This window comes from Prunus dulcis, chromosome 4, assembly GCF_902201215.1.
Source record: "Prunus dulcis chromosome 4, ALMONDv2, whole genome shotgun sequence".
NCBI lineage: Eukaryota > Viridiplantae > Streptophyta > Magnoliopsida > Rosales > Rosaceae > Prunus > Prunus dulcis.
The window spans coordinates 4,493,311-4,508,689 of NC_047653.1; the positions used below are offsets into that span (position 1 = coordinate 4,493,311).

At 37.9% G+C, this 15,379-nt stretch overlaps 3 protein-coding genes across 3 annotated transcripts; all 3 read left to right on the forward strand.

Annotated features, from left to right (window-relative positions):
• The first annotated feature begins 198 nt into the window (after window positions 1-198).
• On the forward strand, window positions 199-5,891 carry LOC117626373 (hydroxyproline O-galactosyltransferase GALT2). Its single transcript, XM_034358037.1, has 7 exons — window positions 199-1,790; window positions 2,371-2,609; window positions 3,056-3,346; window positions 4,107-4,235; window positions 4,472-4,645; window positions 5,086-5,193; window positions 5,397-5,891. Exons 1-7 carry the CDS (start codon window positions 887-889, stop codon window positions 5,604-5,606), a joined length of 2,055 nt encoding a protein of 684 aa, XP_034213928.1. The 5' UTR covers window positions 199-886; the 3' UTR covers window positions 5,607-5,891.
• Window positions 5,892-6,026: 135 nt separating this feature from the next.
• Window positions 6,027-7,691, forward strand: LOC117626380 ((S)-scoulerine 9-O-methyltransferase-like). The gene is made up of 3 exons (XM_034358054.1): window positions 6,027-6,948; window positions 7,093-7,157; window positions 7,296-7,691. The coding sequence occupies exons 1-3, from the start codon at window positions 6,243-6,245 to the stop codon at window positions 7,599-7,601; spliced, it is 1,077 nt and encodes a 358-aa protein (XP_034213945.1). The 5' UTR covers window positions 6,027-6,242; the 3' UTR covers window positions 7,602-7,691.
• A 3,121-nt stretch (window positions 7,692-10,812) lies between these two features.
• Window positions 10,813-15,186, forward strand: LOC117624454 (CSC1-like protein ERD4). The gene is made up of 6 exons (XM_034355704.1): window positions 10,813-11,442; window positions 12,090-12,238; window positions 12,470-12,745; window positions 13,083-13,927; window positions 14,130-14,385; window positions 14,521-15,186. Exons 1-6 carry the CDS (start codon window positions 11,172-11,174, stop codon window positions 14,896-14,898), a joined length of 2,175 nt encoding a protein of 724 aa, XP_034211595.1. The 5' UTR covers window positions 10,813-11,171; the 3' UTR covers window positions 14,899-15,186.
• Window positions 15,187-15,379: the final 193 nt, after the last annotated feature.

Here is a 15,379-nt window from a genome sequence, read left to right on the forward strand (position 1 = left end):
AAGTGTACCTCTACACATAGTTATAAATGACCAAAGAAATTCCAACATAAAAATTACAAGCTTGGAAACCTCAAATATAGACACAACGCACCTCAACATACAAACTACTAACTACAATCTTCAAACTCTCACAACTAAACAAATCTTCTTTTTTTTTGGGTTGTTGTAAGATTTTAAACAAGTCTAACTGACTGAAAAAACCAAAACTTCCTAGTTAAGTCCAATTTGATCAAATTAAAAGAAGAAAAAAGAAAAAGAAAGAAAAGAAATATATATTTTAGGTTCAAGCACCTGACCCTTCTTTACGGAATTGGGGGGGAGGGGGGGGGGCCAAAAGAAAATAAAAAAACCCAAAAGAACGGCAACGAAATCTACTTAGCATCAGTTATTCTCTCGTTGAGTAAAATATCTTCCTTTTATCTCAGAATAAATTTTCCTCCTTTTTGTACCAACATTCCCCTACTTCTCCCTCCTCAATCTAATCCCATGTGCATTTTCACTGTACGGTCTCTTCTGGGTCGAGATCAAACTGTGTGCAGAATACCGGTGAGGCTTTGATGATATTAAGCTTTGCTGTGTTGAATTTTGTTGATGCGTTTTCTTGCATTGTGATGCTGAATTGTTGACATTGCTTGATTCTTGAACTCGATCCCTCTGAACCTATTACGGGGTTCGAGTTCTCTCAGTGTATGCTTGCGTTTCTTGCCACTATTGATTCGGTATTGAATATTGGATAGGGGTTTGTCTTGAGGATTTGGGAAAGCTTTACTTTGCGTGTTTTTCTTGGGTTTAGAGTTGGAGCTTGTTTTGGTCATCGAAGAAATGGGCATCGGAACTTTTTGGTTGTTGTAGACTATACTGTAGTCTGTGTTTTAGTTTAATAGAGATGAAGAGGCTGAAAATTGAACCTTCTGTTGCAAGGAGGTTCAAATTGCAGCATTTATTGTTTGCTTTAGCGGCATTGTACTTGGTCTTCATATCCGTTAAGTTTCCCCAGTTTCTAGAGATAGCAAAGGCGATGAGTGGTGATGATGGCTATGTTGGATTGGACCTGGCCAAAGTACAGGACTCTCAAGATGGGGATTTGAGTAAACCATTATTTAGTTCTGTTTATAAGGATACATTTCACAGGAAACTGGAAGACCAGAGCCAAGATGCGCCTGTGAGGCCTAGCAAGGAACCTTTGGAAGAGAAGAAAAGTGAGTCTAAGCCTATAAGGCCACTACAGCATCGATATGGTCGGATAACTGGTGAGATTCTGAGGCAAAGGAATAGAACTAATGAACTTTCAGTGCTTGAGAGGATGGCAGATGAGGCTTGGACATTAGGGTTAAATGCTTGGGAAGAAGTGGATAAACATGATGGGAAGGAGACAGGAGAGAGTTCTATACTTGAGGGAAAACCTGAGTCATGTCCTTCATGGCTATCGATGAGTGGGGAAGAATTGGCAATGGGAGATAAGTTGATGTTCCTTCCTTGTGGACTTGCTGCAGGCTCTTCTGTTACGGTGGTGGGAACATCCCATTATGCTCATCAGGAGTATGTGCCCCAGCTGGCAAAGTTGAGGAGGGGTGATGGAATAGTTATGGTCTCGCAATTCATGGTTGAGTTGCAAGGATTGAAGTCAGTGGATGGGGAGGACCCACCGAAGATATTGCATTTGAATCCACGATTAAAGGGAGATTGGAGTCATCGGCCAGTCATTGAGCACAACACCTGTTATAGGATGCAATGGGGATCAGCTCAAAGGTGTGATGGTTTACCATCTAAGAACAATGAAGACATACTAGGTAACAATGTTTCATTGATTTGGAAGATAAGTTCTTTCCTTGTATTTCTGCATCACAAGCCATGGTATTTGTAAATGGGCATAAAGATTCATGAGCAAACACAAATTTTTTTTTAAAAAAACATGAGTATACCTGTGTATGAATGGAGTTAATGCTTTTTATGAGGGTATGTCCCTTAACCAGAAAGAGTTTGAATATAGCTTGAAATAGGAAGATTATGTGACGATAAAGGATGTCGAACATTTGTTTGCGTTTCAGATTGTAAAAACCATTCCCCCCTTCTTTCTATCGTGTACCTGTTCGTTATGTAGATTATATATATATATATATATATATATATATAAAGCATTCGACTGAGCTGTATACCATGTGAGTTGCATATTCTTGCTGGTTCCTCCTTAACAATCCTGACCATCCTACGGTCACGCTGTTATTTCAAAGGATGGGGAACTTCTTTTATGCTTCTCTGAATGTAGACTCCAATATCCACCTTCTTTCTATTGTCTAGCTGTTCATTATGTAGATTGTATATATAGATTGTTATAAGCCATGTGGGTTGTAACATGACTTTATGTGGCAGTTGATGGATATGGGAGATGTGAAAAGTGGATGCGGAATGATATGGTAGACTCAAAGGAGTCCAAGACCAAGACTACCTCATGGTTTAAGCGATTCATAGGGCGTGAGCAGAAGCCAGAAGTTACCTGGCCATTTCCCTTTACAGAGGGTAGACTGTTTATCCTGACCATACGTGCTGGTGTGGATGGATTCCATATTAGTGTTGGGGGCAGGCATGTGACTTCATTTCCATATCGGACGGTATGTTGCATAACTGAGTAACTTACCTACATTGCTTATGTTTGCCTCTGAGATTTGCATGGTGCAAAATTGCAAATTTGGTGCACATAGTGCTGCTAGTTCTACCGTACAGCTCTTGTTGTTGGGAAAAGAAATCCTGTTCAATTGTTTGCATTTTAAAGTGATTTTACATATCCTCTCAGATTTTGTTGTTGGTTTCCTTTCCCCCTTGTCTCCACCCACTTTCTGAATTCCATTTAACATTATGTGTTTAGTTACTTTTTTTCATTGTGTGATTTAGAGAAATTGCGCGAATATGTCAAGGCCATAATTATGATTAATGATTATATGTGTTTTTGTCTGGCCTGGTTATATATTTTCAGTTTTATTCCTTGTCTGTTTCCCATGTTTTCCCTATCATTAATGCAATGTACTTTTTTCTAATTATTTTTATGCTTTAACTTTAGGGTTTTACACTTGAAGATGCAACCGGATTAGCAATTAAAGGAGATGTTGATGTACATTCTGTTTATGCTACTTCTCTTCCCACTTCTCATCCAAGTTTCTCACCTCAAAGAGTACTGGAGATGTCAGATAAGTGGAAAGCTCGTCCTTTACCTAAGAGTCCTGTTCGGCTATTTATTGGGGTTCTTTCTGCTACGAATCACTTTGCAGAGCGCATGGCAGTGAGAAAAACTTGGATGCAATCATCTGTAATCAAGTCCTCAGACGTAGTAGTCCGTTTCTTTGTTGCATTGGTAAGTTTCTTGCATTTAGCTTCTGAATAATTGATCTGATATAAAGAGTTGAGTAGTCAGATCCCATGATCAACTGGTGTTGGTAACCATTTATAAGGCTGGAGAACAAGTATTACAATGCTCTTTTTCTCTTTAAATGTATATTGTCCTTGAGTAGTTACATCTCATCATGCAGTGTAAATATAAGTGTCTCTAACTGGTTGAGCGTGCAGTTCAGTCTTTCAAGTTTTCTGTTTGTTATCTATTTTGAAGTTTTGGCTTTTGTTTGTGTTAGATGAATCTTTAACTGAAAGAGGAAAGCTGCATTACATCTGTTTTAAAATGTCAGACAGGCCAGATTGATGTTTGAATTTCATTGCCTGGAAGCTGATGTAGATATGGTTTTTGAATTGTATGAGGTTCATTTATGTAATATGGAATGCACTTGTTCAAATTGTTTTGATGAAATAAAAAAGTACTCTCCGTAAATGGATTCCAACTTGTAGGAATGACTGGGTTTAAGTTCAAATTCTATTCTTGGATCATTTCGCACTATCTATCATCAATAAACTGAATTGTGCCTTTAGGGTCATAACCTTTGAAATCTTTCTCGCAATAAAAACAAAAGAACTTGAATAATATAACACAAGGACTTGTAGATGATTGAGGTTGCTACATAAAATGGGGTCTTTGGGATATGAGGTCAAAGCTTATATTGAATCAAACTGTTCCATATTCATGCTTTCCTTCAATAATTGGTACTAATTATTAAGTTCTGCAGAATCCGAGGAAGGAGGTAAATGCAGTGTTGAAGAAAGAGGCTGCTTACTTCGGTGATATTGTGATTTTGCCCTTTATGGATCGCTATGAGCTTGTCGTTCTGAAAACCATCTCTATTTGTGAGTTTGGGGTGAGTTCAGTTTATCCTCCTGTATTCCTTCATTGAGTGTACATATCTAGGTGTGTGAGTTTACATATATATATATATATATTATATATATGTATTATTTATTTATTTATTTATTATACATATATATGTATATTGTTCGATCAGATGTTCATATTTGTGTCAGTAGTTTGGAAAACCATTCAACTGGGCCTTTCTCCTGAGTTTGTGTTTTTTAAAGCTTCAACACCTTGATGCAGGTCCAGAATGTGACAGCTGCATACATCATGAAATGTGACGATGACACATTTGTTAGAGTGGACACTGTATTAAAGGAAATTGAAGGCATCTCTTCTAAAAAATCCCTTTATATGGGCAATCTTAACCTCTTGCATCGCCCTCTCAGAAGTGGAAAATGGGCTGTAACCTATGAGGTATGCAAGTTGGCTTGAATCCCTACTTGTTTAAGTCATCCATTTATCTGCTTTTGTTCAATAGTTGTATTTGATGAGTTGTCTTGTGGGTTTTCGGAATGTCTTGACCTATCTGTTTAGTAGAAGCTACTTTTCTTAATCAGATATTCTGAAAATTGAATATAGTGGAATGGTGGATTGGGTTGCTAGCAAGTAAATGCACACAGGTTTTACTCCATGGTACCAGGAGAATAATATGAATGGACAAGAAAATAATTTCCCTGTATACGGCATCCTAAATTCTCTATTGTTATTGCTGTTATCTAAATTTAATTCGTCTAGTGGACTGAAAATTTTCAAAGAGGATGCATGTTAAGTTCCCTTTCTGTGTGTGGTTTTCTCATTTACTTTCTCTTTTTTCCCCTTCTATATATCTGAAGGATTATTGTCTATTGTGACAGGAGTGGCCAGAAGAAGTTTATCCTCCATATGCCAATGGCCCTGGATATATAATTTCCATTGATATTGCTAAGTTTGTCATTTCTCAGCATGGGAGTCGAAGCCTAAGGGTTAGTTACTAATTGTCGGACTTATTTCCTCTCTGAAGATGATTTCCTTCTTTTTCCATCTTTGTGTGTTGCAAATTTTGAAAGTAACATGTTGGCCAAAAGAAAAAGAAAGTAATACATACATGGTTACATTTGTAGCCACCTACCAAGTTCTGTTGAGTCTCATCGTATTGTTACTAAACATAATGAGTGTTTGGTTGCAGCTTTTCAAGATGGAGGATGTGAGCATGGGAATGTGGGTTGAGCAGTTCAACAGTTCCATGGCGACCGTCCAGTACTCCCATAACTGGAAGTTTTGTCAGTATGGATGCATGGAGAACTATTACACTGCACATTACCAATCCCCAAGGCAAATGATCTGTCTTTGGGACAAGTTGGCTCGTGGTCGAGTGCAATGCTGTAACTTCAGATGACACTGAGCATTGTGCTTCACATGAGTAGATTGCAGAACTCCTCACCCTTTCTTTCTGGAAGCCACCGACTCATGCCGATTTAGTTTGGATTGAAAGTACAAACTCCTAACAATGAATTGTGAGAAATGGTTTTGTCAAAATGAATCATCCAAGACTTCCAAATGTAGATTGTGTTGTAAAATGGGGCTGCTCGACGGGTTCACCCCACTACATTGTATATTATGGTCATGATTTAACATCCAGCAATTGATAGCATCATCAATACTAACATGCAGCGTTTGGCTTTGTTGTGAAGGGTTTTTTTTATATTATCAAACCTTTCAGTAAAATTGCTTGATGGCTTTAAAGTTATTTATGTTAATTAAATCAACATGTGAATTTGGTTATTTATCTTCAAATTCAGGGATGTAAGAGAGCATTAATCAAAGGGATTAACTAGGTCCAGCTTCAGTTTTGGTCCGGAAATTAATGTCCACCACGGGAGAAAGTCTTGCCCTCTCTATCAGTTACACAAAGGAATTGACCTTTCCTTCAATCTTGGCTGGAGCTATGCAAGAAGCTCAACAGTTTTTATAAATGGTGCCCAAGATCCAAGTTAAGCAAAGCTAGCTACAACAAGAACCCAAAAACACAAACATGGAAAACCAGAGAAGTCTTGAAAATATTGTCTCAGCTAGAGGTTTGATAAATTTCATTCCCATCCAAATGACCCTAAAAGCTGCAATTGAGCTAAATGTCTTCAGCATCATAGCCAAGTCAGGGCCTGCATCTCATCTCACAGCAAAAGAAATTGCCTCACAAATTCCAACTTCAAATCCAAATGCAGCTGGGAATTTGGAGAGAATTCTGAGACTGCTGGCTGCCCATTCCCTCCTATCCACAACCCTAAACCCATGCCCAAATGATGAGACATTGCAAGAAAGGGCTTATGGCCTCACAAATGAGACACTCTGCTTGGTTCCAGATGAAAATGGAGTTTCATTGGCCCCATTTATAATTTTGAACTCTGAACTTGAGATTGTGAAGAGCTTGTACATGCTCAAGCACACAGTGCTTGAACCAGACTGCTTGCCCTTCTGCAAGGCCAATGGAATTACCATTTATGAGTACATGTCCAAGAAACCTGAGATGAGCCAATTGTTTAACAAGTCTATGGCTGAAACTTCTAACCTAAATTTTAGTGAGGTGTTAAAGGTTTACAAAGGGTTTGAGGAGGTGGAGTTGATGGATGTAGGGGGTGGCATTGGAACTTCCATGTCAGAAGTAGTTTCCATGTATCCCCACATCCATGGAATTAACTTTGATTTGCCCAATGTTGTTGCCCAAGCTCCTACGTACCAAGGTTAGTAACTTAGTATCATCAAAATTAGAAGACAAATTAAAAGTCAAAATAAGCAGAGGATTCGAATCCAATTTTGGTCAAATCTCATGTACACTTTTTTTCTTCTTTTCTTATGAATTTGACCCATTGTTTGGTTATATGCAGGTGTGAATCATGTTGGTGGAAATATGTTTGAGACGATACCAAATGCACAATCTATTATGTTGAAGGTTAGTTTGCTTATTTCTTATTTCTTAAATGCTAGCATCAGTCGTGTGTGAGGGCGTGATTGAATATCGGTCATTAATCTATGCACGAGTCATGACCCCACAAACAAACGTAGCTAACTAAATCTACATGGCTTGCAGTGGGTGCTCCATAACTGGGGAGATGATCAATGCAAGAAAGTATTGAGAAATTGTTGGGAGGCATTGCCAAAAAGTGGGAAGGTGATAGTTGTGGAATTTGCAATACCTGAAGAACTGGAGAAGACAAAAGCGGTGTTGAACATAGTAACCTTGGACATCACAATGATGGCATGTCCTGGCGGTAAGGAACGAACAACAACTGAGTTTGCTAACTTAGCAAAACATGTAGGTTTTGCCGAAACTAAATTTTTTCCAATCTCGTATGGGCTTTATGTTTTGGAGTTTCTCAAGATAGAAGAAGCATGAGATTAGTAGCATAACATTATGATCCTACATATTTTTCTTATTTCCTTTGATTTGCAAAGAGACCCATTTTTTTTTTTTTCTTCCCTTGTTCACAACGTAGAAATGTAAGAGTTCATACTTAGAGGAAAGTATTTTCCTTTCCAATGCTTAATATCAAGTGTTTTTTTGTTTTTGTTTTTGTTTTTTTGTTAAAAGTCTATATCATTATCATATGCTAATGTTTTCCATTTTTCAATTGTTCGAATCAAAATTTTGCTAATTCAGAGATATAAAGAAAACGTTACTAGGGATTAATTTTCTAGAATAGAGAGTAGGATTATTATTTACTATAATATCACCACACATGGCTCAAAATTTCACTCTCATCATCTTCACCATAATACTCTAGTCATCGTAATCGTTGTGATCATATTGATTCGATACGAATTATAAGTACCATTTGAAGATTTCACTGGTTGGACCTAAATCCTTGTCTTAGTTGCGAGTGTAACACACACACTATTGCATCTATGTATTTAGTTTAACTTTTTGTGATTTGGCCACTTTCCTGGTGTGTCATTTGAGCATTACTGAAAGAAAGATATGAAGCAATCATCCATAAAACCACTGTTCATTGATTTTTGTCGGAATAATAATGGGAAAGCTATATTCTGATAGGAAGCACTACTCATTGTTCTTATTGAATCTTTACCATACAATAAATCAACCAAATAGTGAATATCAAAGGACTTGAGGTTTATCAAAAAGCTTACTCTATCAAGCATCTTTCCTGGACAGAAAAATGAATATTACTGTTTTGTTATTTCTAACTACAATCAGAATAACGATGACATACTGTGATTGACCGAATATATCAAAATATTATTACCTCTATTTCACAAAAGTGTTTTTCCATCCCATTCTAAACAAGCCCTAAACATATCGTCCATTAAATGTCAAATTTTGAAACGCATTCTTTTTTTTATTTATTCAGAAACGATTTTTTTTTTTTTTTCTTCTTTTTGGGCCACACAAACGCAATCCTTTTTTCTCCTTTATCAGGATCAGGAAGAATTGGGTACCCGTTTGTGAAATTTATCCACAGCTTCTTTTGGTATCGATAAGATTTAATGGGCACAGGTGGCAGTGCCATGTGGATCGCACCGATTCAGTCCAGTCCTTCTCACGCAACTGCCATTCCCAACCTCCAGGCTGCCTCCACGTGTACTGGCCCACGAGTCTTCCCCTGTACCACGTGCCACCCAATCACAAGCTCTCCAATAGGACAAGCCTACACGCGAAAACAACAGTGACTCGCAGCAGCGGCCCACGAGTCTTCCCGTGTACCACGTGCCACCCAATCACAAGCTCTCCAATTGGACAAGCCTATTCGCGAAAACAACACTGACTCGCAGCAGCGGCCCCTACTAAAAATAAAGAGCTAACTCTTATCCGAAAGTGGGTCCCGATTTGGACCGTAGGCAAACGGTCGAAAAAGCACGTACACTGATATCTGTCGGCAGCACACGATGCTGCCACGTTTCCGATGCCATCAGTGTTTTGGCCTTTTAAGCTGGCAAAGTGGCTAGGCATCTCCACTCGCTCGAGTTGGTGAAGTTACTCTTACTCGATTTATAAGCTCCCGATGCGACGTCGTACGACAGACTTTGGGCTGACGTGTCGTTTCCGGGTGGAGAGCGTGTCAAAAATCTGATCAGCCCATTTGTGCAAGGAACGGACCCAACTACCCATAAGCCGTAACTTCCGCAACAAGACAGAATTAACCTTTCGGGGCCCAAGTGTGAACCGCAGCTTTCAAGGACCCAAATAGTACAAATCTGTCAAATATTATTTATATTTCTCTTTCCAGTCATGTTTTGAATCCGCGAACAACAACAGAGTTGATATTGAGTTGCAGATTAACAGTTTTAGATTTAAACTTTTATGATATATTGATATTGTATGTAGGAAAAACTCATTTTTCACTATAGTTTAAACTATTATTTATAAAAAAAAATTATAAATCAATCCGTGTTATAAATAAGATCAATCACATATCAATAATGTCTTCCTACATGACAATTTGACAATGCATTTTCTTAAAAAAAGGAGGGTAAGATAAGGTAGATTAGAGAACAAACAATTGTGTGTGTTTTTTTTTTTTTTTTTGAGACAGAGCATTATACTTGTCTTAAATAATTTTGTGCAAGTCTTTGGAAATTCCATGCTTTTCTTGCCTTGCTTCTCTTCTTACATATTATATTCTTTTATTGAGATAATTCTGAGCTAAGAGTTCCATAGCAGAATGCTCTAAATTTGGTTTTAACCATAACTCCAAGCTGCTGACCAAATCCCTCTAAAAACCAAAACATGCATGGCTAAAAGCTGTTTTACTTCATTTAATCGCATAAATGTATGGTAGCACAATATTTTTTTATTTTCTTTAGTGTGAGTGTCTTAAAATAGCAAACTTTATCAAAAGAAATCACCAATTATAATTCTTAATGGCCCCGAAAGGTTATGGTTAATTATAATGCTGTACAGAATCACATAAGATTGTTTCTTAAGTCAAAAGCACCTGATAGAAGCCACTCACCAAACGCCATCGCATCTGTAATCTCTTTCACGTAAAGCTATGAAATCAAAAGTTGCCCTAAAGCTTAAAATGACGATTCAAGGCATGCCAGCCAAGTTGTAAGTTGACACACGGTTTTGTAACTGTAAAATTCTTGTTTATTTGCTTCCTTCAATGGACGCTTTAATCTCCCCAACGTTACAAAACGTCCGTATAAATAAACGCATAACTGTAAACCTTATTATATTTAAAGGGATCACATGGGAAATTTTTTATTTTTACACATTTATGTTTTCTGCAAGCAAACTTTTCATCTTTGGGAATAACGGTTCCAAATTATGTAATTTATACCTTAAAAAAAACATTAAAATTGAAAATTTTTAACATTCATATTGAGGATTGAGCCACAACAGATTATAAATTCTTTTTAAATACAAATATTGTAGTTTATAACCTGAGACTAAAGTATCATAGGAGTTCGAACATGAAGTCATTAATTTGTAAGATAAAATCTTTTTTCACTGGGTTGGACTCCATTGACAGCAAACTTTATTTTTCGTTTTTTTTTTTTTTGGGGATTTTTTACACAGTGACTGTGAGGAGGGAGGGCAGCCTATTTTTGTCCTTTTAACTAAGCACTCCAACTTCTTGTCCCCCAAAAATAAAATTGCCAACCCAACAGGGGCCACAACAAGCAAATCACACTCGAGATATTTTCGTTTGCTCATTCATTTTGGCTATGGCATTGCCTTTTATGGACTGTAACATCACAACCACCTAAAGCTATCAACCTCCTCAGCCTTTCCTCTTCTTTCACAACGGTTACTTTCCCTTCCTTCAATTCAATGCCCCTATAACGGCTCTGTTTCTCTCTCTTTCTCTTATTTCATTTCCTTTCTTATCTTATTTTCAAGTGTTTTTGTGCATATACATATACGGTCACCTGAACTGTCATTCCAAAAGTGCGTAGGGGAAGAGAGAGTTTTGAGTCTTTTGGTGTTTAGAGAGAAACCCGGATGGATCTCACTTCGTTCTTGACGTCCTTAGGGACGTCTTTTGCCATTTTCGTCATTTTGATGTTTCTCTTCACATGGCTTTCAAGGAAGCCTGGGAACACTGTGATTTACTATCCCAATCGGATCTTAAGAGGCTTGGATCCATGGGAAGGCGGGTCCAAGACCCGAAACCCGTTTGCTTGGATCAAAGAGGCTCTAACTTCCACAGAACAGGAAGTTATCTCCATGTCAGGGGTTGACACTGCTGTGTACTTTGTGTTCTTGAGCACTGGTTTGTCTCTGCCTCTTGTCTGTTTGACAAGTTTAAAAATTACTGTTTTCTCTTTTGTTTGTACCTGACACTTTCTGGGTTTTGTTCATTTGCTGAAAGCCTGAAATTATTAGAGCTTTGTTGTTGATTTGGTAGGATGGACTAATTTGAAGGCAACTCTCAGATTCCTATTGTTGCTATTTGTGTGAATAGTTAAGGGTTAAGCCTGTTTCTTGTAGCCCTCTTCTCCTCTTTTCTGCATTTCATAAACTAGCTCATCAATGAGTAGTGTTCTACCAGCTTGTTTATACCCAAAACCCTACTTATTTTAAAGGTTCAGTCTATTTCTTATAGCCCTGTTCACCTCCTTTGCATTAATGCACGAGTAGCGTGTTTCCAGTTGGCCTTTACTTTTAAAACTATGGATTTGTGTAAAAATGAACGGAATTTTATGTTAGGATACTGTGCCTTCCAAGGTGAACAAGATATATATGTCATGGGTGAACTTGAACACAGTAGTTGTTACAGGAGAAGCTGTATGCAACGTGGTTATTTTGTTTCCGTGTTTGGGTAAAAACTGTATGCAATGCTTGACCTAAACATGTTAATTTTTGTTTGTTTATAAAGTGCAAAATTTTGAAGTTCTAACTTTCCTATTGATGCGCCAGTGTTGGGAATATTGGTTTTATCCAGCCTTATTCTGCTACCAGTCCTTCTGCCAGTTGCTGCCACTGACGTTGGAGACAAGTTATCCATCAATGCCACAAGCAATGGCACTTTTAATGACCTTGACAAGTTATCCATGGGACATCTCCAGGTAAGCTATACAAATTTTCATGAATGTCTCGGTCTTTTTCTTCTTTTCCCATGGGATCAAACAACCATTTTTAATTGTGGTAGCTCTGGGTTTTCTTATAATCTTTTTGAATGATATCATTCGCGTTCCTGAGTTGGGAGCTTTTAGTTTTTTAGCTGTTCATGTTAGTGCTAACATGATGAACATGAACTCATACTAACTTCGTTTATGTATGTCTTTTTGGGTGTACAGGAGAAGAGTCCTAGGTTGTGGGCATTTCTGATAGGCGTCTACTGGGTTTCTTTTGTTACGTATTTCTTGTTGTGGAAGGCATATAAACATGTCTCCGCCCTTAGAGCCAGTGCTTTAATGTCTCCTCAAGTGAAGCCTGAACAATTTGCAATTCTTGTTAGAGACATACCTGCGGCTCCTGCAGGTCAACTTAGAAAGGAACAGGTCGATTCTTATTTTAAGACTGTCTACCCCGATACATTTTACAGATCATTGGTGGTCACAAATAATAAAAAGGTATGGTTCTCGATTTGCCATTTCCTAAGCATTTTGTGCCTTTGTTCTCTGTTATGGGTGTGAACATCTCTGATTGGGTTTGGCTATTCCATTTTCCTGTTAGGATAGGACTTTTATCACAATTGATCGTTCTTCCTTAACATTAAAATTTATTATCTATTTGGGCGTCTGGAATCTTTTTTTGGGTCAGATAAATTCCACTTTTATTTGGAGCATGTAAAAATTCAAGATGCCTAGAGAAAGTACAGTAGATCAGATGATTATGCTTTTTCAATATGACTGTTGATGGTATGCTTCCTATTTTAGTTCCATTCATGCTAATTTTATTCTTATATAGGTCAACAAAATCTGGGAAGAGTTGGAAAAGTATAAGAAGAAGCTTGCACGCGCTGAATCAATTTACGCAGCATCGAAAAATACTGGCAATGCAGACGGAAAAAGACCCACTAACAAAACTGGCTTCCTTGGTCTTTGTGGGAATAAGGTGGACAGTATAGATTACTACACTGAGAAGATCAATGAATTAATCCCAAAACTGGAGACTGAACAAAAAGCTACTCTCCGAGAGAAGCAGGAAAATGCTGCTCTAGTTTTTTTCACCAATAGGGTGACTGCAGCTTCTGCAGCTCAGACTCTACATGCCCAAATTGTTAACGCATGGACAGTCACTGAGGCTCCCGAGCCTCGTCAAGTCCTTTGGCCTAATCTTAAAATTAAGTTTTTCCAGAGGCAAGTACGGCAGTATGTTGTGTACATCTTCGTGGCCCTGACCGTTGTGTTTTATATGATTCCAATTGCATTTATCTCTGCATTCACAACATTGGACAATCTGAAGAAACTTCTCCCATTTCTAAAGCCAGTTGTGAATCAAGCTGCGATTAAGACAGTGCTAGAGGCGTATCTACCTCAAATTGCACTTATAATCTTTCTAGCTTTGTTGCCAAAGTTCCTTTTCTTTTTGTCTAAGGCTGAGGGAATCCCTTCTCAGAGCCATGCTATAAGGGCTGCTTCTGGGAAATATTTTTATTTCACCATCTTCAATGTTTTTCTTGGAGTTACAATAGGGGGAACCTTATTCAGTACATTCAAGACCATTGAGAATGATCCTAACTCTATTGTCACCTTACTAGCAACTAGCCTACCCGGCAATGCAACTTACTTCCTCACCTTTGTGGCTCTGAAGTAAGTAACAGTTTACACCTTCTAGCTATTCTTTTTCAGTATCAGAAACTGAAACAAGATTGCAAAGTATCTTATTGTTGGACACTAACGCTTCTTTTAACTGCTGTTTGGGGTGAATATAAAGGAGCTTTCATTCATACTTTGTCCACAACAATCATGCCTTTAATAGTGAACTGATTTTCATAACTTCCATTGATGACAGGTTTTTCGTTGGCTATGGTCTTGAACTGTCCAGAATAGTTCCTCTAATCATTTTCCATATAAAGAGGAAGTATATTTGTAAGACCGAAGCCGAGTTGAAAGCAGCGTGGCTTCCCAGTGATCTTGGTTATGGGACTAGAGTGCCTGGTGATATGCTCATCATCACAATTGTCCTCTGCTACTCTGTTATTGCCCCACTGATCATTCCATTCGGTGTTCTGTACTTTGGCATTGGATGGCTTGTCCTTCGGAATCAGGTATACTTCTGTCTTCTATGAATTGCCAGTTTCCAGTTTTCAGTTGAAAAACTCTTTATCATTTGCCTATTAGTTTAGGCACAGCCCATGATATATGCTCTATCGAAAACTAAAGCTTATTCTTTGATTGAGCAGGCACTCAAAGTTTATGTTCCTGCATACGAAAGCTATGGCAGGATGTGGCCTCACATGCACGTTCGACTTCTTGCAGCTCTGATATTGTACCAAGTTACCATGTTTGGTTACTTCGGTGTGAAAAAATTCGTCTTTGCACCATTCCTAATCGTACTTCCCATCCTGTCCTTGCTCTTTGGTTTCATCTGCCGCAAGAAATTCTACCGGGCTTTCCAAGACACTGCTCTTGAAGTTGCTGCTCATGAACTAAAGGAACTTCCCAACATGGAGCAAGTTTACAGAGCTTTCATTCCACCAAGCCTGGGATCTGAGAAGATGGATGATGATCAATTCGAAGACGCTCAATCTCATGTTTCGAGAGCAGGATCATTTGCCTAGTGTATAATAGTCAGTATTGTAGTTTAGAAGTGATTTTGTTTTATTTTTACTGAAACTAGTTTGGATTTGGATGATTTGTCAGTTGTTTATAACATGTGATTAGGAACCCCTCAGCATTGCGTTGTTTGTAGCATCTTGGATATATTCCTTGTAATGTTTGTCTGGTGGAATTTCTTTTAGAGTCATGTTTGATGTGAATATGGGTCTCTCTTCTGTTTTGCACCAGGAATTATGTCTCTGTTACAGATGATTCGTCTCGTCCTTTAGATTTCATGATTTAGTTTGTTACTTTGTTGTTTCCTCTGGTTTACAATTTGCAAATTCTGTTCCTGTTGATTAAAGCAATCTTGATTCTTATTAAAAAAGAAAGAAAAAAGCAGGATTAGGCTAATTGATTAAGACAGTGTTCTTTCTTGCACTCAAATTCGAATTTCGTTTCCTAGATTAGATTAATTTAAAAAAGAAATAGTAATAAATACAA